At 39.0% G+C, this 27,804-nt stretch overlaps 1 protein-coding gene across 4 annotated transcripts in view; it reads left to right on the plus strand.

Moving 5' to 3' along the window:
- The window catches only part of PARP4 (poly(ADP-ribose) polymerase family member 4), a 109,198-nt gene that overhangs the window by 49,817 nt on the left and 31,577 nt on the right, over positions 1-27,804 (plus strand). For 3 of the 4 annotated variants that reach the window (XM_028105053.2, XM_028105012.2, XM_028105034.2), the window contains 14 exons: positions 2,899-3,063; positions 3,967-4,013; positions 4,160-4,238; positions 7,977-8,114; positions 16,187-16,382; positions 17,379-17,446; positions 18,037-18,224; positions 20,743-20,842; positions 22,475-22,645; positions 22,906-22,986; positions 24,380-24,460; positions 25,756-25,851; positions 26,459-26,581; positions 27,433-27,528. In XM_028105053.2, the coding sequence (XP_027960854.1) occupies positions 2,899-3,063; positions 3,967-4,013; positions 4,160-4,238; positions 7,977-8,114; positions 16,187-16,382; positions 17,379-17,446; positions 18,037-18,224; positions 20,743-20,842; positions 22,475-22,645; positions 22,906-22,986; positions 24,380-24,460; positions 25,756-25,851; positions 26,459-26,581; positions 27,433-27,528 (1,629 nt within the window). The remainder of the gene's footprint in view (positions 1-2,898; positions 3,064-3,966; positions 4,014-4,159; positions 4,239-7,976; positions 8,115-16,186; positions 16,383-17,378; positions 17,447-18,036; positions 18,225-20,742; positions 20,843-22,474; positions 22,646-22,905; positions 22,987-24,379; positions 24,461-25,755; positions 25,852-26,458; positions 26,582-27,432; positions 27,529-27,804) is intronic. The other variant, XM_028105043.2, reaches the window with a different exon arrangement.

Consider the following 27,804-nt stretch of genomic DNA (forward strand, 5'->3'; position numbering starts at 1 on the left):
GCTATTTTAGGCCTAGAGATGAACTTGTTGTTAGCAAGGGAAGGTCCAGCTGGTCAGAACCATTTGACTTACCTAAAGGTAGGAGGAAACAGGGTTGGTATTGCCAAACAAATAAGAAGACCTATTTCTGTCCTTGGGAACTGAGTTTCCCAGAAGTGACAACAAAAAGAAAACATTTGGGGGTACATAATCTTCATCTTCTGATAAAAGAGTGTAATATACAGTTGACCCTTGAGCAACACAGTTTTAAACTTTGGATCTACACTGGTAGGCGGGTTTTTTTCATTAAATACAGTACAGCACTGTAAATGTATTTTGTCTTCCTTATGGTTTTCTTTTCTCTTGCTTACTTCATTGTAAGATTTTAGTATATAACATATAACATGCGAAATGTGTGGTAATTAACTATTTATGTTATCAGCAAGGCTTTCGGTCAATAGTAGGCTATCAGTAGTTAAATTTTTAGGGAGTCAAAAGTTATAAGTGGATTTTTGGCTGCACAGGGGTCAGCACCTTCATTCAAGGGTTCACTGTATATACATTTTTCCTAGGACTAAGCTTATCTAGCAATTTATCCAGTTTTCACCAAGTCATATCCCAGGAAGACATTTCTACAGGGTCCTGAGATAGGTCCAGATTCTTTTCTTTCTGTTTAATTGCTTTCCTAAGGATAAAATATGGAGAATTTGAAAGAAGGAACAGCTATCATGTCCACTAGATTTCTTTTTTTAAATATAAGATGCTTTAAATATGCCTTTGGCAGATACTAGATTGCATGCAGTCAGTTTGTAATCATTATCTCCAGTGTAGATATTTAGTTGTTTTTGAGGACAGGGCCACGTGCTTCAGATATTACCTCAGAGGATGGCACATTGCCATAGCATTATGAAAATTTGATGTTGGGTGGGGGGGAGTTACTAAAGATTAATATAGAGTTAAAGGATAAATGATTGCTTTTGACATCTAAGATAACAATTTACAGAATGGAAATAAGGAAGGAAGAGGTCATTGTTAAATAGGTAATAATGCTACCCCTGGCCAAAGTGTATATATAAAAGCCTGGGGTTCATTTGATAGGCTGACATTTAACGGTGTGGGGTTATTGTCATAAATGAAATGGTTGGCATATTTCCTCCTTGATGCTAATATATTTCCCTAGGAAAATGATCCACAGGAAAAGTCTTCACAAAGGATATTACCTATGGATAAAGTCTGGTCAGAACCATTGCTAACCAGAACCTTTGGGTCTCCCAGAATGTATTTTGCTATCCAGTGACTGTGATGTCCTCACTCTAAAATATATTATATTAATAATATAATTATATAATATATTATATATTATTACATATGTGTTACGTGTTTAATATATAAATTATATATTCTCTATTTGCTAATAGTTGGGAACATTTTATCTATATATGCACACACATACACATATATATACATATAAAATGATATTCTTCTCTACTTGGCAACATTATATGTGTGTATATATAAAACATAATGGATATTACTGTATTACATATCATGTTATCGTTTATAATATATATAATGTACATATGCTATATATATTATATATATGATGTTCCCAACTATCAGAAGACTAGCAAAGTGGCTTTAGACATCCAAGGGACTGAGGTGAAAATGATTTGTGATTGAAAATTATGTAGGGACACCTAAGATTTCAAAACTCATTATATTAGAAAGGAGGACAAAATTGGAAGAATGTGTCTTGCACTGAATGGTGCTCCCCACGCTCCTCACCTACATGAGTCCCCCCATATGCACCAAGATGCTGGCCCACTGGGAGCCCTTAGGGGAATCCCCACAGTTCCGGTGCCTCGTCGTCCTCAGAGGGACTTGTCACTCTTTGTAATTGAGTTCACTCGGCTGCCTTGAAACTCAGCCTTCTGGCAGGTCAAGACAAGTTACAGTTTTGTAGATTATCTGGCTTATAACGGAAGTGACATCTTGCATCTATACCCTACACAGGAACCCACACTATTATGTGACAGTCTCTTAAATGAGACCCAGGCTTTTATGCACTTCTTTTAAGGACAAGCACTATGAACTGTTCGAATAATCATCTCTATTGTTTATCGCTTCACTGGAATCCATTTCTTTATTGGATATTCTTGCAAATGGATATCTTTGCAAATGGATATCCTTGATATCAAAAGTAATCATTTACCCCTGAAATCTATATTAGTCATTAGTATTATATGCTCCTAAACATAGTAAGTTTCATGGCAGTGCAGCCAAGTGGACTGGAAGATATGCTTGGGGTGTTAAGAGTTTCTCTGTGTAGGTATCAGAAAAAATAGATCTAGCCTCTCTTTTTTCTGCCCTAGCCATTTATGAGCTTATCTTCGTATGCAGTGATTATAATACCCCTTAAAAATAAAATGAAATACGTTTCCTAAAAAATAAAATGATGAATAAACTACAGGGTAAAGGGATAAAGTGAGGACCAAGTTAGTGAAAACTGCTCTAGCTCTATGGCTGCTGAGAGAATTGCCACCAGATGCTGTGGAGGTCAGAAAGGCTACAGGTTCTTCAAGAAGGGGCTATATGGAGGCTGTCTGTGCATCAGAGCCCTGCAGGCAGGGCCTCTGGTGTAAAGGACAAAGGTGACGCTCCCCAGTCAGGGAAAGGTCCTGCTCCCAAAGGGCCTCCTCTCCTTCTGCCCCCTGTAGATGTCATGCCATCCCCACCCCTGGGGACCGGCTGCAGGGTTCTCCTTTAGCGCTGCCAATGCCCATTTGTCTTGTAGATTCAATGCTCATTTTCTGAGAGTCTGGCAGGCTGTAATTTAAGTGGCTCATGTAATAGGGATTAACTAGCATAGAATGGATGAGTAGATTGAGTAGAAAGCTGAGTAATGCGTTTCTATTTCAGGATGTTTTTACTGTTAGTGTTGGAAATCTACCCCCTAAGGCTAAGGTCCTTATCAAAATTACCTACATCACAGAACTCAGCATCCAAGGCAGCAGGGCTGTCTTCTTCATGCCTGCCACTGTGGCACCCTGGCAACAGGACAAAGTTTTGAATGAAAACATTCAGGTTTGTATGCTTAGAAAGATTTAAAGAAGTTTTTTTTAGTGATTTATTGATAGGGAATTTAAAAATATCTAAAATAATCTAATCTTTCTAGGGGCACCTGGGTGGCCCAGTTGGTTAATCATCTGACTCTTGATTTCGGCCCAGGTCCATGATCTCAGGGTTGTGAGATTAAACCCCGAGTTGGGCTCCATGCTGGGCGTGGAGCCTGCTTAACATTCTCTCTCTCCCTCTTCCCCTCCTCTCCCACTTCTTTCTCTCTCCCTCTCTAAAAAAAAAAATAATAATAATACATGAAAAAAAATCTAATCTTTCTGGCATGAAGTCAATTTTACTGACATTTCTGCATTTAGATACATGTAATGTTTGTAAAATGAAAAGAATAAAGACACAGGCTTAATAGGTATAATATTTTTATTCTGTTCAGTCACTTAAAAAATTTTTGTGTCTGTACTACATGTTCATTATGAAGAATTTAGATAAGCATAAAGAGTGCAAATAAACCCGAGGAAAATTTAAACAATCCTTAATTCCATTGCCAGAGATAGTAGCCCAAAGCTACTGGTTAATGCTTTGTTTCCCTTTTGTACATATTTATATAAATTATGTGTGTGTATATGCATACAGAGGTATGATGTGTATGTGTGTGTGTATACCCACATATAGACATATGTATAGTTGAAAATCTCTGTTAAATTGGTCATAAATTATCCCTGATATCAGTTGCATTTTAGAAGTTATTGTCATTCCATGAGCAAATGTTCTGTGTCTCACTACTCAAAAGTGAGACCAGCTGTCTTGTTGCTCCTGTAGATTGTGCTCTTGATAACATTACATTCAGCTTAGAGTTCTCATTGTGAAACTTAGTAGATACTTAGTTATACATATATATTTTTCTTTTAACAGGATACAGTAGAGAAGATTTATATAAAGAAAATAGGAACAAAACAAAGGTTAGTACCAAAAATATAAAACCTCTTCAGACATCCAGTGGACATTAGTTTTATGGTTTCAAATTTTACTTAAAATTATATAAAATGACAACAAGTATTTGTTTAATATTTAAGATGATAGACAACTTTTTCTTCTTTTTTGGTAGCTTCTCTTTGAGTATGTCCATTGAGATGCCATATGTGATTGAATCCATTTCTAGTGATACACATAAACTGAGACAAAAGGTTAGTAAATCTTTGTTTAATTTTTTAGGAGCTTTTATTTTAGCATTAGTTTTATTTTGTCAAGGCAATACATGCAGGTGGTTTAAAAAGTTAAAAAATAATGTTAACAACAGGGGTGTCTGGCTGGTTCAGTTGGTGGAACATGCAACTCTTGACCTTGGTGTTGTGAGTTTGAGCCCCACACGGGGTGTAGAGATTACTTAAAAAATAAAATCTTAAAAAAGAAGAAGAAAATAATGCTAACAATGGCTTCTCACAAGAAGCAGCAGCCTGGTTCTGCCCTGCCTCATCCAGACCAACCTCTAGAGACAGTGAACCACTTTAAATATTTTACCTCCTTTCTGGTGGCCTCCAGAGTTGTAAATGCTCAGGTTTTTTTACTGCTTGTTCTTGATTCATCTGATTCAAAATTATTTTTTGATTTCCTGTTGTGGTAGATGAAAATTTAATTCTCTTATCTCTCCACTAACCTCACTCACACATAGATTAAAACTCTTTAGAATACTATTGGTCACTGTTAAATGCTCCCAATAATTCAGATAATGTTTTTCCCCTGAGACCTTCCTCCCTTCTGTCTCTCCACTCCACTTCATTACCACAGGACAGCTGTTGTCCCAGGGCCTTTCTTTATGATTCTCCTTTGTAGGGCTTTTCCTCTTTATCCTCTTTCTTGTTTTTTTCCCCTCCATTTGGCAGAGCACAGCTTCCATTAATTTCCTGAGCTTGTGGGCAGCAATGTCTGGAGCTATCCTTATTCCATGTGTGAATGCTGATCATTTGCTGAGGTGTTTAATCCTGGGTTGAAAATCATCTTCCTCAGAATATTGAAAACATTATCTTCTAGCTTCCAGTGCTACTTTTGAGAAGTTAAACGCTATTCTTATCCCCCATTCTTTGTATGTAGTCTGTTTTGTTTTGTTTTAAATTCTTCAAGAGTTTCAGATCTCTTGGGGCGCCTGGGTGGCTTGGTTGTTAAGCGTCTGCCTTCGGCTCAGGTCATGGTCCCAGGGTCCTGGGATCGAGCCCCGCATCGGGCTCCCTGCTTGGCTGGAAGCCTGCTTCTCCCTCTCCCACTCCCCCTGCTTGTGTTCCCTCTCTCACTGTGTCTCTCTCTGTCAAATAAATAAATAAAATCTTAAAAAAAAAAAAAAAGAATTTCAGAACTCTTTATCCCTGGTTTTCTGAAATTTCATAAGAATGTGATATTTAGGGGCACCTGGGTGGCTCAGTCGTTAAGCATCTGCCTTCGGCTCGAATCATGATCTCTGGGTCCTGGGATTGAGCCCCGCATTGGGTTCCCTGCTCGGCAGGAGGCCTGCTTCTCCCTCTCCCACTCCCCCTGCTTGTGTTCCCTCTCTCGCTTGTCTTTCTCTGTCAAATAAATAAATAAAATCTTTAAAAAAAAAAAAAGAATGTGATATTCATTCATTGTGCTGGGAAATTTTTTTATATTTTTTAAAAATAAATTGTTCCTGTTTCCTTCAACTTTTGCATTGCCTTTCAATCAGGTGTCCCCTGGATTGAGCCTCTTGTTTTCTCTCTTTTTCTCTCCTGTTGACCATTGTATTGTTTCCTTGTTCTACTTTCTGGGTGATATTCTCAATTTTAAATTCCATTCTACTGAAATTTGTGTTTTAGTTCTCATTTTTAATTTGTAAGAACTCTTTTCTGCTCTGTAAGTATTCTTTTTTTATAGCATCTTTGTGTGTTTCATGGGTGCATTATCTTCTCTTTCTTGTCTCTCTGAAAACATAATGTATTTTTTCTTCTCTTCCCTGTGTTCTGTCCTTTTTCTTTGAGTTCCTTTTTTCTTCTTCTGGCTTTTTCTTTTTTCAGTCTCTATATTTTGTGTTAGAGGCTTTTCCTCAAATGCCTGGGTGACCTCTCTGTGTTCATCTCTAACTGAGACACAAGAAAGCTAGTTAGATGCTCTGAGGTGGGTGAAGCGAATGGACCAAAGACCCTGCCCTAGAGGCCCAGGCAGCTGGCTGGCTGTGTGGTGGTGAGTCTCGTGGTGGTGGTTTAGCCCTTCTGTGGTCATTCAGAACACCTCTAGGTTATTCATAAAGTATGACTGGGGAGAGTGACTGAGAGGCCCACACGTTAGGATGCCAACTTTGACTTCATTCCCCAGTTTGCAGCCCTATATTCCTTTGCTTTGTTATGCCTCGGATTTCCCAGTGTGGATGCTATTTGCTTGAATTTCTCTAAGAAATGAATCTTTAGTTTCCTTTAATGAGAGAACAGGGTGCTAACTATTGGTGCTAGCTGCTTGGCTACTTCGGGCAGGGAGGGGGCCTGCACTAAGTCAACCGCTGTGTTCTGCAGTACCCCCAGGGTATGAGCCTTATTGGGTTGCTGTAGTCCCCCACCAGACCCGGGTAGTAGCTTCCTCCACTCTAGCTGAATCACTTGTGATGCCTCTATCAACTTTCCATCTTTTTAAAATTTGTTGACATCTCTCAGCTGCTATTGTCTTTGATCCTATTCTCAATATCTTATGGGCTTATACCCTTTAATTGGTTCCTTTTTATGGTAGAGAATTTTAGGATTTTGCTAGGAATGGAGGTAAACACATACATTTAGTGCATCCTGAACAAGAAACCCTCTGCATCAGGTAGCTTCTGCTGTGTAACAATCTCGAAACCTTATGGTTTAGGGTGCCTGGGTGGCTCAGATGGTTAAGCGTCTGCCTTTGGCTCAGGTCATGATCCCAGGGTCCTGGGATCAAGTCCCACATCGGGCTCCCTGCTCCTTGGGAGCCTGCTTCTCCCTCTGCTTATCTCTCTCTCTCTCTCCATCTGTCTCTCATGAATAAATAAATAAAATCTTTAACAAAAAAAAAGAAACCTTATGGTTTAAAACAACAATATTTGTTATTTCGCACAGTTTTGTGAATTGGCTGGGCAGTTCTAATGGGCTGCACTGGCTTGACTGGGACAGCATGGTCTAGAATGGGCTAATTCTAATACCTGGCAATTGGCCTGGTGTCAGTTGGGGTGATAACCATGTCTCTCTTCATCCAGCAGTTTAGCTCAGGTTCATTCATATAGTTAGTGGAAGAGTTCTCAGTAGCAACAGAGAAAGGCAAGCCCCATTGCACCAACGTTTTCCAAGCCTTTTGCATCACATCTGCCAATATCTGATTGACCAAAGCAAGTCACATTGGCCAACTTTGATTCAAGGGCAGAGAAATAGGTGCTACCTCCTGACGGGAAGAGACACAAAGTCACATTGCAAAAGGGCAAGCACATAGGAATGGAAAGTCTTTATGGCCATTTTACAATCTATCATATTGCCTTTATTGTTTTAAATCTTATCATCCACATTTTCAAAAGTTATTTTATATTTATGAAAACTTAATTTAAAAATACGGCATAATTATAAGATTTCTATTGAATTTTCTATTTTTACTATTCTAAGTTCTAGTGTACTTACTGCTATATCCAGATAGTTCTACCTGAATACATAGATCTATAATCTTTGGATCCAGGATTTGAAACTGTCTCAGACTTCTCAATTGGACTGTGTACATCAATCTTAGAATTTCAGGAGGGTAACTGATATGATAATGGTCATGACTTCTAAAAATTTCATAATTTTGGAATTTATTACTACCTTGTTGATTCTTGATGGAGTTAGATAAATTATGCAAGGGTTTGCCACTGACGGGTAACTGCAAATTGATCATATGGTATTATTCCATTATTTACTTTGTTGTCGTTGTTTGTTTTGTAGCGCACAGACTGCAAAGCTGTAATTAGCACCATGGAAGGTAGCTCCTTAGACAGTGATGGATTCTCTCTTCACGTTGGTTTGTCTGACGCATATCTCCCAAGAATGTGGGTTGAAAGACATCCAGAAAAAGAAAGTGAGGTATAGTCCTTCTTACTTAAAAATGGGAGACACTATTGAAAAAATATTTCAGAATAGATTATTTAAATTTGGAAATTACTGATAGTCCTGAAAAACTAGCATTACAAAATGAGCTCTCACCACCCCAAGATTTTACAACTAAAAATACTTATGAAATCAGGCATGACAAACTTCTGAGGTTTCAACCAAGTCCCTCATGTGGCATGTTTCTCTATGACTGTGGTTTCTACCTTAATCCCACCAAAACCAAAATACGCCTTCAGACATTACATTGGTTAGTCTGTACATTTTTATAGTTTTAAGATATTAATACTGTAAAAGTAGATGCAAAATTATTTATGGCCATAAGACAATTTGTGTGTCTATGATGAGGAGTCTCTTCATATTAGAATAAAAATTGAGAGTGACATCAGCAAGATGGCCAAACAAGATGTCCTTTACATGTATCCCCCCCCAGTAACAATTATTTGACATCTATCCATGGGCAAAGTGCCATGTGGGAGTTTTGGGGTCCAGTTAGGAAATTTTGAAACCCCAGTGCAGCCCAAGACCAAAGAGAACCATTTTGAGAAGGCAGGTTTGCCCCCAGGCAACTGACTTGCTGACCATGGTCCTGGCTGCAGACACCATCTATGCCCCCAGATATCCTGAAAGCACCCTCTACTTGGCTTCAGCCTCCTAACAGTCATAGTCTATAAGCAGACCCGTGATTCCAGGGACCCAGCAGGAGACACTTCCATCTACAACCCTGAAGATTCTAAAAGGGCCCTATTCTCAGCTCTAGCCCTCTCCTAGCTGCAGTCCACGAGCAGTCCCATTGACATAGGACCTGTTGGATACTCATGTCTGTATCTCGGGAGATCCAGAAAGGGCCCTATATTCTGCTTCAGCCCCTCCAGCCATGATCAGAGACCACTCAACCTACCCAGAGACCTCATGGGAGACATCATCTGCACATTTAGAGCCAGGTCTGCAGATCTCAGCTGTGGCTATGAAACCTGAAACAGTTCCACAGCTTAGTTCCAGCTCCTCTCAACCTGTAGTCCAGGGTCAATCTTGTCCTCCCAGGGACTCATCCATCAGCTAGGCAGGAGCCTTCCCAGGGACCTAGTGGAAGCTGCACCCATCCATACACCTGGTAATAGGTCTGCTGACTGAGGAACTGTGGACTGTGAAGTGGCATCTTGTCCCAGGCTACCCTACTGAACAAGGTACTGAAGCAGTCCCAGCCACCCAGGGCCCTACCAGACATGATCCACACCTGTCTGACCCCTGATAACAAGAATATCAACTGCAGACCACACCATAGACCCAGCAACAGTCTTGAAATTGACTTCAGTCCTGCACAACTATGATGCCAGAGGTAATCCCATCAGCCAGGGAGCCTGCCACACTAGTCTATAAAAATTAGTCTGTGTTTTCTCCTTCAGATGCACAGATACCAATGCAAGGTTTATGTGGATCATGAAGAATTAGGCAAACATGACACCACCAAAGGAAACTAATAAAGCTCCTGTAACTGACCCCAAAGAAATGGAGATCTATGATTTGCCTGACAACAAATTCAAAATAATCACCTTAAGGAAACTCAATATAATATAAGAGAACATGGAAAAACAACTAAATGAAATTAGGAGAATAACACATGAACAAAATGAGAAGTTTAATAAAGAAATACAAATCATAAAACAGAACCAAACAGGAAGTCTGGAGCTGAAGAATACAATGACAGACTGAAAAATTCAAGACAGAGCTTCAACAACTGACTTGATCATGCAGAAGAAAGAATTAAGACAGATCATTTGAAGTTAGAGGAACAAAAAGAAAAAGAATGAAAAAGAGTGAAGAAAGCCTACATGAATTATGGAGCACCATCAAGCAAATGAACATTTGTATCACAGGCATCCCAGGAAAGGAGAGAAAAGGGCAGAAAGATTATTTAAAGAAATAATATCTAGGCGTGCCTGGGCAGCTCAGTTGTTAAGCGTCTGCCTTTGGCTCGGGTCATGATCCCAGGGTCCTGGGATCGAGCCTTGCATCAGGCTCCCTGCTTGGCGGGGAGCCTGCTTCTCCCTCTCCCACTCCCCCTGCTTGAGTTCCCTCTCTCACTCTCTCTCTCTCTGTCAAATAAATAAATAAAATCTTAAAAAAAAAAAAGAAATAATACTAAAATCTTCCCAAATCTTGAGAGAGAGATGGACATTGAGGTGCAGGCAGTTCAAAGGACCCCAAGCAAGATCAGTTGAAAGAAGATTACTCCAAAACACATTATAATCCAAACATTAAAAATCAAGGACAAGGAGAGAATTTTGAAAGCAGCAAAAGAATGGCTCATCACATATAAGGGAACCCCCATTAGGGCTATCAGCAGATTTTTCTGCAGAAACCATGAGGTCAGGAGGAAGTGGAATGATGTATTCAAAGTGCTGAAAGGAAAAACTGCCAACCAAAAATACTACTCTTTTGGGTTCCTGGACCCAATTCCAAGGGGAAGTGGGGGGTTTCCCCACATACCACCATGTAAGTCCAGGATGTTACCTTACTTCTGACCAACTAGCTATAAATCAGAGATTCCCACAAGCCTTTCCTCAGTTTTGATTAACTTGCTAGAGCAGCTCACAGAACTCAGAGAAACATTTTACTTACTAGAACCAGTTTATTACAAAAGCATATAACTCAGGCATAGCCAGATGGAAGGGATACATAGGGCAAAATCTGAGGAAAGGGTGCAGAGCTTCCATTCCCTCTTCAGGCATATCACTCTTCCACATCTTCCTGTGTTCACCAATGTGGAAGCTCTCCGAAGCCCATGCTTTTGGGTTTTTATGGTGATTTCATTACACAGGCATGACTGATTAAAATCGTTGGCCATTGGCAATTGATTCAGTCTCCAGCCCCACTCCCCTTCCAGAAGTCTGGGGGCAGAACTGAAAGTTCTAAGTCTCTGGTCATGTGGTTGATTCTCCTGGCAACCAGCACCCCTTCTAGGCGGGATCCAAAACTTGCCTCATTAACATAACAAAAGACACCTTTATCACTCTCATCACTTAGGAAATTCCAAGGGTTTGGGGAGATGTAAGCCAGGAACAGTGGACAAACACCAAATATATATGAATTGACCAAATACGTATTTCTTATAAATCACAATATAGCATAAACCCAGCAAAACCACCCTTCAGAAATCAAGGAGAGATACATTCCCAAACAAAAACTAAGGGAATTCATCACCACTGGTCCTGCCTTATGAGAAATGGTAAAGGGTGTTCTTGAAATGAAAGAATGCTAGAGAAACACAAGCTTCTAGTTGTGGAATGAATAAGCCATGGGAATAAAAGGTACAGCAGAGAGAGTATAGTCAATTCTATTGTAATAGCATGTGGTGACAGAGGGTAGCTATGCTTGTGGTGAGCACAGCATAACAAACTTGTCAAATTGCCATGCTGTACACAGGGAAGTAATATAACATTGTGTGTCAAGTATACATCAGTAAAAAATAAAACATTCTGTCAATAGATGCAGAAGAACTGTTTGAAAAATTCAACACCCTTTCATGATGAAAGCTCTGAACAAACTGTATAGAGGGAACATACCTCAGCACAATAAAGGCCATATATGACAAACCCACAGCTAACATCATACTCAGTGGTGAAAAATAGAGCTTTTTCTCTAAAATCAGAAGTAAGAGTGCCCACTCTCACCATTCCTATTCACTGTAGTACTGGAAGTCCTAGCTAGAACAATTAGGCAAGAAAAAGAAATGAAAGGCATGCAAATGGAAAGGAAAAAGTAAAATCATCTCGGTTTGCAGATAACATGATCTCATATATAGAAAACCCTAAAGACTCCACTAAAAAACTGTTAGAACTAATAAACAAATTCAGGCAAATTGTAGGATACTATAAGAAAACTATAGGCCAATATCCCTGGCTCACATAGATGCAAAAATTCTTAACATAATATTAGCAAACTGAATTCAACAGCACATCAAAATGATCATACACCATGATGTATGATCAGCATACAAAAATCAATTACAGGGGCACCTGGGTGGCTCAGTCATTAAGCCTTCGGCTTAAGTCATGATCCCAGGATCCTGGGATCAAGTCCCACATCAAGCCCCGCATCAGGCTCCCTGCTCCACCAGAAGCCTGCTTCTCCCTCTCCCACTCCACCTGCTTGTGTTCCCTCTCTCGCTGTGTCTCTGTCAAATAAATAAATGAATCTTAAAAAAAAAAGAAAACAATCCCATTTACAATAATACCAAAAAATAAAATAAAATACTTAGGAATAAATTCAACCAAAGGAGGTAAAAGATATATACATTGAAAACTATAAGACACTGATGAAAGAAATTGAAGAAGACACAAATGAATGGAAAGATATCTCATGATGGAACCACAAAAAACCTGAATAGCCAAGGGTATCTTGAGAAAGAAGAACAAATCTGGATGCAGCATACTTCCTGTTTTCAAACTATACTACAAAACTATAGTAATGAAAACAGTGTGGTACTGTTATTAAAAAAAAAAAAGACCCATGGAACAGAATTGAGACCCCAAAAGTAAACCCATGTGTATATGGTAAACTAATATTTGACAAGGGAGCCAAGAGTATTCAATGGGGAAAGGATGGTCCTTTCAATAAATGGTGCTGGGAAAACTGGATATCTATATTATGCAAATGAATGAAATTAGGCCCCTATCTTGCACCACTCATAAAAATTAACTCAAAATGAGTTAAAGACTTAAGTGTAAGTCTTGAAACCATAAAACTCCTAGAAGAAAACGGAGGAAAATCTTGACATAGGTCTTGGCAATGGTTTTATGAATATGACACCAAAAGCACAAGCAACACAAGCCAAAATTAATAAGTGGGACTACATCAAACTTAAAAGCCTCTGCACAACATAGGACACCATCAACAAAATGGAGAAGCAACCTATGGAATGGAAGAAAATTTTTGCAAACCATATATCAGATAAGGGATTAATATCCAAAATATATAAAGAACTCATGTAACTGGGTGTGCCTGGGTAGCTCAGTCAGTTAAGCATCTGCCTTCAGCTCAGGACATGATCCTGGGGTCCTGGAATCGAGCCCCATGTGGGGCTTCCTGCTCAGCAGGGAGTCTGCCTCTCCCTCTGATCCTCCCTGCCCTGCTTGTTCACTCTCTCTCTCTCTCAAATAAATAAAATCTTTAAAAAAAAAGTTCATGTAGCTCAGTAAATATATATATATATATATATATATATATATATATATATATATATATAAAATGAAAACATGGGCAGAGGAACTGAATAGACATTTTTCTAAGGAAGACATCCAGATGCCAACAGGTACATGAAAAGATGCTCAACATCACTCATCATTAGGGAAATGCAAATCACAATGAAGTATCACCTCACACCTGTTGGGATGGCTGTTATCAAAAAGACAAGAGATAGCAAGCATTGGCACAGATGTGGAAAAAAGGGAATCCTTGTGCACTGTTGATGGGACTATAAATTGGTGCAGCCACTATGGAGAAAGAATACAGAGGTTCCCCCAAAAATTAAAAATAGAACTACCATGTGATCCAACAAGTCCTCCTTCTGAGTATGGATCCAAAACAAATGAAATCATTATCTCAAACAGATAATCTGCACCAACACATTCATTGCAGCATTGTTCACAATAATGAAGACATGAAAAAAGCTAAATGGATGAATGGCCATAGAACATGTGATAGACAGACAGATATTGGTCAAAGAGTACTAACTTCAGTCCTGAGACAAATAATTTCTGGGGATCTAATATATAGCATGGTGACTATAGTTAACAATACTGTATTATGGGGATGCCTGGGTGGCTCAGATGGTTGGGCATCTGCCTTCGGCTCAGGTCATGATCTCAGTGTCCTGGGATCGAGTCCCCCGTCAGGCTCCCTGCTCAGTGGGGAACCTGCCTCCCCCTCTTCTTCTCCCTCTGCTGCTCCCCCTGCTTATGCTCTCTCTCTCTGACAAATAAATAAATAAAATATTTTTAAAAATTATTAAAAAACCCAAGGAACAAAAAAAAATACTGTATTATGTACTTGAAAGTTGTGGAGAGTAAACTTTAAATGTTTTCACTATAAAAACAAGACTAGAAGTTATGTGAGGTGACAAATGTGCTGCTATCCCTATTGTGGTAATCATTTCACAATATCACATCATGACATTGTACACCTAAAATGTATACAATGTTATAGATCAATTGTATCTCAAAGTTGGGGAAATATATGATAGTAGTTATACTTTAAGTATTGGTTGATTAATAAAAGATAATGTGGCATATTTTAGTCATCACAATAGCATCTATATTCCTTTTAGAATAGTGTGTGCATATATGTGAGAGACAGAGACATATTACTTATTTGTTCTTCAGACTGTTGATACCATATGAATTTTCAGATATTCTAAATTAAATTTGCACCTTTCAGGGGTTTATGGCCTACATATTGGAAAGTCCAGCTCTGACAGTCTACTCTTTATTTGAACTCCTATAGACCATCTCATTGTTGAATAAATCTTATTCTTTTTGTCTTTATAATATTACCTGGCTAGAAAGTTGAATTTTATAAGGAGGTCTTTTCCAATAAAAATTATTCATTTATGCCAACCAAACTCTGAAAATCCTACCTGTAGGTGTATGTATATCTATCCCTTGCAGGGATGCCTGAAATATTCATTGTATATAAACTAAATCATCTTATAAATGCCATAGATAAACATGGTATTTAAAAGAGTATGGTAAATTGACAGACCCCTTTAGTAACAGAAATAAGAACGTCTTAATTAATCTTTTCTGTAAACATGGGTTTTTGTATATTGGTTATGCTTTAAATGAAACACACATATACGTATAGTGGTGTGTTTATGTCTCTACCTTCTTTGGGGCTTATAAGATTTTTGTTGCCAGCCATATACACTGGCAAGTGGCACATTCCCATTAGAGTCTGAGATCGAGGGAGAAGCAGTGTGCCTGAGCCTAGGGGGGTTTCATCAGTTTTTAGTGGGCCACTCTTTATTCTCTGTTACTCTAGCCCAATTACATGTCCATCATTTAGATTGTGTGGGTAGGTTTTGGACTGAAATTTTGTTGTCTTTTGGCACATAAAGTAGTGTAAGCATACTTGTTTTATTGTGCTGTGCTGTATCATGCTTTACAGATACTATGTTTTTTACAAATTGAAAGTCTGTGGCAACCCTGTCAGGCAAGTCCTTTGGCGCCTTTTTTCCAACAGCATTTTCTCACCTCATGTCTCTGTGTCACATTTTGGTAATTCTCTCAATATTTTGAACTTTTTCATTATTATCATATTTGAAATGCTGCAGTCTTATGACAAAACTTGAACAGATGAGGAGTTGCTTCTTATGGACAAGCAAAGAAAGTGGTTTCTTGAGATGGAATCTACTCCTGGTGAAGTGAAGACTGTTGAAATAACAACAAAGGATTCTAAAGAATGTTACATAGACTTACTTGACAAAGCAACAGCAGGGTTTGAGAGGAACGACTTCAATTTTGAAAGAAGCTCTACTGTGGGTGAAATGCTATCAAACAGCATCACATGCTACAGAGAAATTGTTCGTGAAAGGAAGAGTCAATTGATGTGGGAAACTTTAGTGTTGTCTTATTTTAAGAAACTGCTGCAGCCATCCCAGCCTTCAGCAACCACCACCCTGATCAGTCAACAGCCGTCAGCATCAAGGTGGGACCCCCCCACCAGCAAAAAAATTATGACTTACTGAAAGCTCGGGTGATGCTTAGCATTTTTTAGCAGTAAGGCACTTTTTAATTAAGGTATGTACATTTTTTTAGATATAATGCTATTGCACATGTAATAGACTACAGTATAGCATAAACATAACTTTTATGTGTTCTGGGAATCCAAAAAATTTATTTAACTCACTTTTTTTGCGATATCTGCTTTACTGTAGTGTCTGGAACTGAACCGGCAGTATCTCAGAGGCATGCCTATACCAATATAAACAAGCCAGACCAGGTTAAGTTATGATAAACATCAACCCAGCACCTTTTTTCTTTTTTTAGGCCTGTATGCTTGTTTTTCAACCCGATCTTGGTATCACACTCTCTGACCTAGCCGAGAACAGTGAAGTGATTATTTGTCTCGATTGCTCCAATTCCATGGAGGGTGCAACATTCTTGCAAGCCAAGCAAATTGCCTTATATGCACTGTCCTTGATGGGTAGGAAGCAAAAGATCAACATTGTCAAGTTTGGCACAGGTGAGCGCTCTTCGGCCCCAGTCCAAAGTGTGCTTCCTCCTTCATATTAGTGTAGAGCTGATGGCTATTCGTACCCTGACCTCATCTGTGGAGTAAGAGGTAGCATAGCATGGAGTTCAAGAACCAGAACACTCGAGCTAGGTCCCTAGACCCAGATTCCAGCTCTACCACTTACTAGCTCTAGGTGTCACCTTGGGCAAATTACTTGAACTTTTCCTCATCTGTAATATAAGAATGAGTGTTCCTACCTCGTAGCCTCATAGTGTTGTTGTAAGGACTGAGCTGATGCATGTAAAGGATTTAAAACAGTGCCTATTATAGAGCAAGTACTGTATAAATATTACTAGGTTACCAGCAGCTGAACCAAATGCAAGACCCTTGGTTTAACATGTATGAGGGTCCCAAGGATATGGACAGAACACCTGAAATCAGCACAGTAGTAAAAAATCTATAAGGTTTCAGGAAGCATCAGATCAGCCCTTTTAGAGGAAAAGTAATACCATCCTCCAGATGAGGGCCCGGGGACATCTCAGCCACCAGAAGAAGGTACTTTAGGAATGAGAGAAGGAACGGAGTAGAGTGAGGGGACAGTCGTGTCCTATTGATTCTTCTGTGCCATTCAGCAGAAGACTGAGCCCTTTTACGAAGGAGCTAGGGTGTGCTGCTGTTGGAGGCAAAGGTCAAGGAAGGCTGGGGTACCAAGCGCCTGGAAAGAGAATGTGTCCCTCCGGTGGCCAGGTGGTCTGTGCTATTGTGACACCCCGCATCTTACTTTGCATGAGCGATCCACTACAGAACAAATGTCTACACATGTAATTTTACTCAGAACATTTTACACAGTAAAGTGCATAGTTTCAATGCACTAATTATTTAAAGGAATACTGTGGTGAAGTTTTTTTTTTTACATGTTAAACTATCAAACATGGTAACATGATTGTTAGTGGTCAATAAAGTGAATATTTAATAGCTGTACCTCATGCCAATCTTATCACACAGGTTACAAGGAATTATTTTCATATCCTAAGTACATCACAAGCAATAATACACCAACAGAGTTCATTAAGGTGAGTAAAAGAACCTTCTTTCATCTCTTGGGTCTTTTCCTATCAAGTTTTAATGGTATTGTCTGGACTTATTCTCCCCAAGACCACTAATAGATCACCCCTAGTCCTTCAGTTTTTGTATGTCAGTGGGACCCTTTTATTATTATTATTATTAATAAAAGCGATATCAACTCATTAAAGAAAAATTAGAAATTAAGAAGGGTAGAAAGAAAAAAAATCACCCATAGTTCTACCACTTAAATACAACCAAATACAACAGTCTTGGAATGTTTTCTTCTGTTTCTTTTTTTTCTTTTTCTTAAAATGGCCCACGCTGAGAATGACTAGTTGCCATCTCATTCCAGCCCAGCAAACCCAGGAAAACCATAAAAAAATCAAATAGGTGTTAGCCGATAATATTATAGTTACTGTGTGATGTGAAAAAACTAACAGTATATAAGCATAGTTGTTCCACAAATGTGTAATTAAAAAAAAATCTTTTCAGTGATGATATCTCTAAACCATCATTGAGACATGCTTCAGTAAATGATTACAGTTAGTGGTGACTCTACCCAAAAGGAATGAATAACCTTTCACTTCATTTCCTCCAGTCTGCTACACCTACCATGGGAAATACAGACTTCTGGAAAACGCTCCGATATTTAAATCTACTGTACCCTTCTCAAGGCTTACGGAGCATTCTCCTTATATCTGATGGGCACCTCCAGAATGAGAGTCTGACATTGCAGCTTGTGAAAAGAAACGTCCGGCACACCAGGCTGTTCTCCTGTGGTATCGGGTAAGTGCAGGAGATCTAGTCACATAGTGAACACCATGGGGGAAAAAGGCAGCCTGTGGGTAGGTCGTCTTTGTTGGCCTGCACAGGATTTTTAGAAGTTTTGAAGTTGATAATAGTCTATGGAAGCAGTTTAGCATAGAGTTACAGAGCTCTGGGCAAGTTGTTTAACCTCTTGTCTGTAAAATGAAGATGATAATGAAAATGTCATAGGATTAATAAGTTTGCTCTAAGGATTAAATGAGCTCATATATAAAAAGTACTTAAGTCCCAGTCCTGCAGTGGGGTGAGGGAAATGTGTAAGGAAGACCAGACCCGGCACCGCTAGAAAAAAAAATACTTAAGAACACTTGGCAAGCACCAAATCAACGTTAGATTTTTTTTTTTTTTTTTTTGCTTAAAAATCCAAACTTCCAACCTATCCTAAGAAGCCTGAAGATCTGGCAATGCCAGGCACACTCCCTCCCCTGGCAGTTCCTGACCAGGGCTAAGGGCCACTGCTTTGGGTGGGCCCCACCCAGGCTCCTAGCTCCTTCACATCTTTCTGGTGGCTGGGCACATTTGCATTTTCAAACCCTGTGATGGACATAGGATCTTTCTCTTGGGAGGCTAGGCCCCCATGATTGTTGGAATGAACACCCTCCCCAATTATAGTTAGCTTCTTTGGATTGAACTGAGGCATATGGTATAAACATAAGGAAAACACCAAACAGAAGGGGCCAGACTGTGTTTGCACAGAGCATGCCTGCACCCTCGTCTCCCTGGACTCTCCCCTAAATAGTTACCATCCTGGCAAATGATAACCAGGCCTCCCTATTCTGAGGCAGTGCATGGAGCAGGGCAGCCCCTCAACATGGGGGTAGGGGTAGAGGTGGGAGTGGTAGCTATTGGTGTTCTCTGGGGCCACTGTGCTCTCCTGGGCTAGGGGTTCTTTTCAGGCCTCAGCTATGAGCTACAGGAGCTGGGACCCTCCACACCCCCTGAGGGCCCTCCCTGCTATACCCAAGCCAGCCTGCCTGCCCAGAGGGCTCTTTCCCTCTCTCTGCCCCTCCTCAGTCATAGCTCCTAGTCTTCTTCTCCTAACAGGACACCACAGACCAACCAGGAAATTTATCCAGCCCATAATGGACTCCCCCAGGAATTGCTTCTAAATGGGCTTTACCTAATTAACTTGTGGACATGGGGTGGCTGGCCCTACCCTGCTGCAGGGATGTGGCCCCCTCTCTGCCTGAGTCAGTGCCCTGTTCTATCTTCCTGGTCACAGCAACACCCCCCTGCTCCCCTGACCAAGTATCAGAGGCTGTGCCAGGGTTATGGATTGACCTCAGTGCAGGAGATCCTGGGCCCTGTTGATTCCTTCTTTGCTGAGAGCCTGTCATGAAACAGACACTCCTTGGTGCTGGACCACAGTGCTGTGTTTAGGGAGACAGGCTGCAAGCAATCCAATAAGCTGAAAGGGGAGATGGGTTTTACTAAGTGCCAGAAAGGAAATAAGAGGGGTACTGTGATGGGGGTGAGTGGACATGAACCTCCTTTGGGAGATGACTTTGTGCTTTGACACGACCCAGCCTGAAGGAGCTGAAATTTTTATTGATTTTCTGTCAGGTTTTAGGATCTTTCTAAATGTTTCTGCCTCATTTTATACATGCTCATTTGTGTTCACAAACTCTAGCAATATGTGAGTTCTCCAGGAGTAGAGCCTGTTCGTCTTGCCTGTTGTCACAAACTCTCCTCTGAGCTACACACAGCAGGAGCAAGAATAGATTCCAAGCAGCCTCAGTAGCCAATGAAATAGATAAAATACAAATAAACTCCAGTTTAGGGGGATTATCTAATTGTTGTAATCACCACCAATTTATTGTGAAGACTAAAGACAAATCCAATCTTTAATCAGTAGGCTAAGAAATATTTCAGAAATAACTTTCTTAAGCTCTTTTCCTGAAAAAATAATTGTGTCTTTACTATTTCAGGAGGATCCTCTCTAAGAAAGGCTTTCTTAATAGTTTTAGAATTATTGAGAGAAATTTAATAGGACCTTGTCATTTAAGTAGCAAAGCTTATCTTTGCTAGAAAGAGACTTCTTTATCCCCTTTGCTATCTGGATGCACATATTTTAAGACTTTATTAACTCTGCCAGTTCTTGGCCTTTGGGATCAAATTTGGGTAACTGACACTCATTGAAAGTAGGTTGATATTTTTCAGTATTCTGGTAACTTTTTGGAGGTTTTTCGGAATCATCTACGCCCTCCTTTGGTAAGCCAGGAGTCAAGAATTTCTGCTCTTTTTTTTCTATTGTGAAAAAGAAATGAGTTCTCTGATATGTGGGAGCTTAAATTACCCAAACCTTCAGATGTTTTATACTGCCCGTCCTGAGTTTTATCTCTTTAACCTCAACTACGGAGAGTTCTGCATGTACTGTCTCTTCTATTGAGTTTCGAGCTATGTCAACATTGTTAACTACATGAAATTCAAAAATGTTTCTAAAATTTCTTGAAAATTAAAACATGTAAAATGTGATCAGTTCTACAGCAAATCGTCATATCTTAAGGATTTTGTCCCAATACGGTGCTGGAGTATTTGAGTATTTTAACTCAAAATCCAAACATAGTTGGAAAAAACAGGTACGTTTTTCAAACATCTTATTTCTAGTTTTATGCTTACATGTGGAAATATTATCTTCTTGCACATCTAGTGCCAGTAACTTCTGTGTTTTCATTAGTGGAAAGGGGACCTAGGAAAATCGGACAAAGGTACGGAAAGCATAGTTACTTAGTTACTATCTGTCTCGCACCTAGCAGGAACACATTCTCCTAATTGGGTCATTCTCCTAGCTAATAGTTTGATTTCTTCTTTATAAAGTGTCATGGAGGGGTTTTTTAAAAGTGAAGTACTATACATGTTTTGCTAAAGTTAATATGCTATTGTGGCAAAATATACATAAAATTTACCATTTTAACTATTCGTAAGTGACATTCAGTGGCATTAAGGTACATTAGGGGAGGCTGGGTGGCTCAGTCAGTTGGGCATCTGCCTTTGGCTCAGGTCATGATCCCAGGGTCCTGGGATCGAGCCCTGCATCAGGCTCCCTGCGTGGCGGGGAGTCTGCTTCTCCCTCTCCCTCTGCCCCTACCTCCCACTCGTGCTCTCTCGCTCATAAATGAATAAAATCTTAAAAAATAATAATATTTAAAGGTACATTCACAATGTTGTGCAGCCATCACCACCATCCATCTCCAGAACTTTGCATCATCCCAAACAGAAACTCTACTCATTAAACAACAACTCCCCATTCCACCCTCTCCCCAGTCCCTGGCAACTACCATTCTACTTTCTGTCTCTATGAATTTGACTACTTTAGATACTTTATGAAAGCAGAATCATACAATATGTGTCCTTTTGTGCCTGTCTTGTTTCATTTGGTATAATGTTTTCAAGGTCTATCCATGTTGTGGCATGTGTCAGAATTTTCTTTTTTAAAGGCTGAATAATATTTCATTGTATTCACATACCACATTTTGTTTATCCATTCATTTGTTGATAGATATTTGGGTCGTTTCTACCTTTTAGTGGTTGTGAATTATGCTGCTATGAGTATTGGCATATAAGCAGGTATTCAGGTCTGATTTCAGTTATTTTATGTATATAACAGAAGTGGAATTTCTGGATCATATGGTAATTCTGTGTTTAGTTTTTTTAGGAACTGTTATAGTGTTGTTCACAGTGGCTGCACCATTTTACATTCCCATGAGCAATGTACCTAGGGTTCCAATTTTTCTACATAATTGATAGCACTTGTTTTCTGGTTTGGGTTTTGTTTTATAATAACCATCATAGGGTGTGAAGTTGTATCCCGTTGGGGTTCTGATTTGCATTTCCCTAATGACTAGTAATGTTGAATATCTTTTCATGTGTTCATTGGCCATTTGTATATCTTCTTTGGAGAAATGTCTATTCAAGTCCTTTGTAGGATTAATTTTTATAACTAGAATCTACTCCCTGTCAAAGTTGTATATTAGTAATTAACTAATGGAATGATTTGGGGATGTCTTACATATTAAATTATGTGCCAATGGTATTATTAAGAATTCTATTTAAAATCTTTTTGAAAAAGTACCCTGAGCAGGAAGGATTTACAAAAACAAAAGCAAAGAGCTACAAATCCCAAAAGATAGAATGTAAAATTATTTTAAGTGTTAAGTAACTATTTTCTGGATGTAACATTGAAAAAGAAATAATTCATCTCTTATAAATAGATAGAAGACCAAATGACTAGGTTACATTCTCCAAGTTGCCACTCTGTCTCCGTCAAATGGCAGCAACTAAGTACAGATGCACCTGAGCCTCTGCAGGCTCCAGCCCAGGTGCAGTCCTTGTTCCACAATGAGCGACTCCTTGTCTATGGATTTATTCCTCATTGTATACAGGTAAGGAAGCACACAGCTTGTTTTACTATGGGAACAGTTTTCTTTTTCTTTTCTTTCTCTTTTCTTCCCTCTCCCCCCTCAAATCATAATATGCTGGCAAATTTTCTCCTTCTGGAAACCTAATGGTTAGTTAACTAGGGATACTGGGGAGCCTTTTAATTTCCATTAAAAGGAAAGAGAAAATCACGGTGAAACTAACTAAGACACTATGGAGTGAAAAAGCTAATAAGGGATTCCACCCCACCCCACCCCCATTTTAGGCAACTCTTTGTGCATTGATTCAAGAGAAAGAATTTTCTACAATAGTATCAACTACCGAACTTCAGAAGACAACTGGAACTGTAAGATTCAAATCTTTAACTATGAACTCACTCTTTGAAAGTTGTAATAATTTTATATTTTCATATCTAATGCTCCGTGTACTTCCTTTGTTGTTCTTGTTTTCCTGTTTTGACACTTTAGTACACAATATGATATGGAGGATTGTTATCTGTACAAATGAGGACACTTTCATTCAGTTTCTGATGCAACAGTTCTTCTTCTGGTGTTCTTGGGTCTAGGTGTATCCATATGGGCATCAGTGGATATGACTAACTGCAATTAAATTTGGTATTTTATATGTGAACATTTTTTAGGGAGGTTCTCGAAGTTGTTCATGACATGATAAAAATTAAGTGCCACAGATCAACCTGTGTTATTTTGAAATATTAAGTATAACAATACTGAACTAAGAGTAAACATATACTAAGAATGTCTTTGTTGTTTCTACTTTTGGATTAAAAGCAAATTAATTATCACCAAAAAATTTGTAGTATTTACATTAGTTCTTAATCTATTAGAGTCAGACCTGGAAATCCCTAACCTATCTATACTGTATATATGTAGCTTTATTCATGGGATTATTTGCATGGCCAGATAAACTATTTCCCAGACATGGCAGATTTTTTGTTTTTCTTTTTTTAATAAAATATGGCTTACTTTTTGGCCCTGAATCAATAATTATAACTTACTATTTGCCAGTGATATATGTCTAGAACTTAAGGGAATCTCCATATTGTTTTAAAAATTGAATCTAAGGGGGAAATTAGTAAGTAAAAGGATTTTAACCTGGGAAGAGGTCATTTTCCATAAAGTTGCAGTTTTTATAGTTGTACTTCCTCTGTGAATTGTGGCCTTATTGATAACAAAATTACAAGAGTTGGAATTATCATTGTAAGCAGACATTACTATTAAAATCAGTTGTGTTTGTTAGTCATTGGAGAGGAAGGGGGCAGTCCTTCACCTTGCACTTCCCAGGGCATGTTTTGCTGCCCCTGCCCTTCAGAGTGGAGGTCATATTCACAGTTAGGCATCACAGCACTAAGCTGACTCTTCCCACAGTAGAAGAACAGTTTAAAATTTTTGAAATAAATTGAATTGACAAAAATGCCCTTTTATAGAAAAGGTAAAACTGTAGGCATAGAAAACAGATGAGTGGGTGCCAGGGGCTGGAGGTGACAGCAAGGGGCATGAGGAGTGCCCTTCACTTTTGAAAGTGAAGGAACTCTTCTGTATCTTTATTTCAGTGGTGGTCACACAACTGTATACATTTGTTACAACTTATCAAACTGTACACTTAAAAGGGGTGAATTTTATTGTATGTACTATTATACCTCAATTTTAAAAGCGTTTTCTAAGTAAGACTTTAATTAGAAGCCATTTGAATCTTTTTTCCCCTTTGTTGCTTAAACACAGATGATCCACAAGCTGACAGCACGAGCTCTGATCCAAGATTATGAAGATGGCATTCTCCATGAAAATGAAACAGATCATGAGGTTTGCTCTTTTCATTGTTCTTCATCCTTCTTAAATTGATTTATCCGTGGAAATGTAAAGTGAGGGTAGTTGGGTGGAGAAACGTGCGGTATGGGGGCATTCATCGTTACAGCTGTACTTTCTGCGCCTGGGCTGCAGGGTGCTCAGTAAATGTCTGTTGAATGAATTAATGAAAGAACAGATGTCATGGGTTTCCTAAGAATTCTGTGATCATTTTACTCATCAGAAACAGGCCAGAGGAGGGCTCCGAGAATGTTTGCTCAGTGCCTGTCATAAATATCACCTCAGATCTCATACACTGTAGGCGTTGGTATTCTCATCTTAGTGATGAAGGAGCCCAGGTGCAGGACAGGCGGGTGACCAGCCTAAAATCACACAGTGGAGCCAAAGCCCACCCTGCACCCTGCTCTTTCTTCACTGACCTGATAAGGCCCCCGGCAGGGGGTCCCACCCAGCCAGCCCACCTCATGGCCTGGTCCCTCTGTAGCTGTGAACTTAAATGAGCTTAGGAGCAGTGGTACTCAGTGCCCTCCCAGAAAGAAGGAACCAGAGTGCCTCCCCTGGCTGTTAATGCAGTCATAGCAGGTGATAGATGGCCTTGTGTTTTCACTGTACTCCTTTGCTGCCCTTGGATTAGCAGCCTGGTGTTCTGTTTTACTTAAGGCCTTTTTTTTTTTTTAATTTTATTTATTTATTTGAGAGAGGGAGAGAGATCACAAACTGGGGAAAGGGTAGAGGGAGAAGCAGACTCCCCGCTGAGCAGGGAGCCCAATGTGAGACTCAATCCCAGGACCCTGGGACCATGACCCAAGCTGAAGCCAAGATGCTTAACCGACTGAGCCACCCAGGTACCTTACTTAAGGCCTTTTTATCTCTGGGGGCAACTGACAAGCCCTGCCACCAAAGGGTTTTGAACAAGTCACTCCACATCTCTACACCTTGGATTCTTCATCTTTAAAATGGGAGGCATGGGCTACATGTAAAAGAATGCAGAAACTCACCACACTTGAGAGTGAGAGTTCTTTGTAACCATAAAGAGCTATATAAATATGAATTGTTTTTTTCTATGACTTAGCCAGTCACTTGATCCTATTTTTCAGAGAATGTTGAGTCACCTACTCTAGACATTTAGACAGGGCAATTGACTCAATTTAATTTGAAATACTAATTATAAAATGGTTTATTTTATAGAAAACACATTTGTTGATTATTTAATACTTGTTTTATTGGTCATACATAGCTAAACAGTGAAAAATAAAATAAGACGTGACTTCATTTGTTTGATTGTATTTTAGATGAAGAAGCAAATCTTAAAATCTCTGATTATTAAACTCAGTAAAGAAAACTCTCTCATAACACAATTTACAAGCTTTGTGGCAGTTGAGAAAAGGGTATGTATTATTAATTCATGTTATTTCATTTTTATTTACATATTAAGAAAATTACTTTTGCTCTGACTGTTACTGACAATATCTACATTCATGGCTTGTGAAGAGCAGGGAGGGGAGAGGCAGGGAGGACCATCAAACCAGGGCCTCACATTCATGAAGGGCTCATTATCATCTCTCTAAGTGGGTCACATATGTTATATTTTTAATGTTATAAATTATTACTTAGTTATATGTGTATTTCTGAAATACACTATAATTTTATTGCATTTTGGCGTTTCTCATCTTTTACTAATGCAAGACCCTCAACAAATAGAAAGGGCTTGAGCTTCCCTTACCCTGTGAGAGGCCCTTTCTCTTTTATAAGTTTAAAAGGAAAACCCACAGAAGGCACTTACCACAGCTCCCACACCAGCTCAATAAAGAGGAAAGCCACTCAACTGAGCAAACTTGTGTTTTTAGACTCTCTCTCCCTCCCTTGTGGCCCAGAACAAACAATCTAATCTGACACCCATACATATTTCAAACTAAGGATTCACTAGGCTTTAGAATGTAATCATTTAATTTGATAATGTCTGTTTTGTTTTTACCTAATTATGATTCAATATAGGATGGTAAGGAGTCACCTTCTCCTAATATTCCAAATATTTTGGAACTTATTGCCAAAGAAGATGTAGATTTTCTGCCATACATGAGCTGGCAGGAGGAGCAACCAGGTATCAGTGTGGCACAGGTAAATGTTAATTACCAAATAAATTAATATTGTGTTTCCATATTTGTAGGATTGTGAGGGGAACCCTTTGTTTAAAATATCACCCTTATTGCTTGTATATGGAGAAACTGTTGTCTCCCTCAGAATGGAAAATATTTGCACATTTATAAAAAAGCTGTTACATGACTGAGAAAGTCACCATACATAAATGTAGCTGTAAAGTACCAAAGGGGAACAACTGTGATTTGGCTTCATTCATAGACAAATAAACTGTCATACAAGAAACTAAAGTCACTTCCTCTAAGTAATTAATAGGTTCATCGTGAAAGTAGTGATAAAAGTTCTATCTGAGAATCTAAATTCACCACTAATAATTCTTAAAGTTTATAGTGCTTTATACTGTGGCCTTTATAGCCAGAAATAAGATTGAAAAATGTGACTCCCATAGAAATTGGAAGGCATATTCAAAACCAAAGGAACAAAACAGTGCTAATAAGACCCTTAGGTATCTGGATTAGCAGAATCAAATTGCCAAAATTTAGGAATTTAGAATCTAAGGAAAAAATTTGAAAGGAATTTTGGGAAAATATAATATATGCAACGTTCATTTTCTTTGATCCATTTTGAAGTTATTGTGTCAATTAAGAATATAAAAACACATTAAATGTCATTTGCTTACTTTATTCATAAGATCATAATCTGAGATGGTAAATAACTACAAAACCAAACCATAAATGTTTCCTCAAATTCTTCATGCAGAATTTTTGTTTTGTTTTATCTTACAGTTGTCTTTAAAGCAAGGAGAAAGGGATAATAACTTTTGAAAATCCTGTTTCCACTCTTTTTCTGAGTTCACTTCTCTGGTCACATAGGTCCTACTAGAGAGAAGAGAAACAGTGGCCACCACCGAACAGATGGGCAGTGGCAGGGCTGGGGAAATGACTGTATCCCAACTAGCAGATAAAGAGGTAGGCAGCCTTTGGTGCATCTCCCCTGTTGTTGCAAGCCCCTCCTCCTTTGGCTGAAGCAAATTCCAGGGGATTTAAAGAGCTGCACCTTTATTCCCCCTGAACATTTTTTGCTCTTCCCCTTTTGGGAGTCAGACACTGAAGACTAGGACATTCAAAAACAATTCCTATATGGTGATAATTAAAAAGTAACTGCCCATACCCGAGGAAAGGCTCAGAGAAGACTCAAGAAGACATTAAGTCTATACTTCAGGCTGATCCTTACCACAGAGACAG

The sequence above is a fragment of the Eumetopias jubatus genome, unplaced genomic scaffold (assembly GCF_037043125.1).
Source record: "Eumetopias jubatus isolate StellerSeaLion01/CBP00866 unplaced genomic scaffold, mEumJub1_p1.0 scaffold_3, whole genome shotgun sequence".
In the NCBI taxonomy this organism is placed as follows: domain Eukaryota; kingdom Metazoa; phylum Chordata; class Mammalia; order Carnivora; family Otariidae; genus Eumetopias; species Eumetopias jubatus.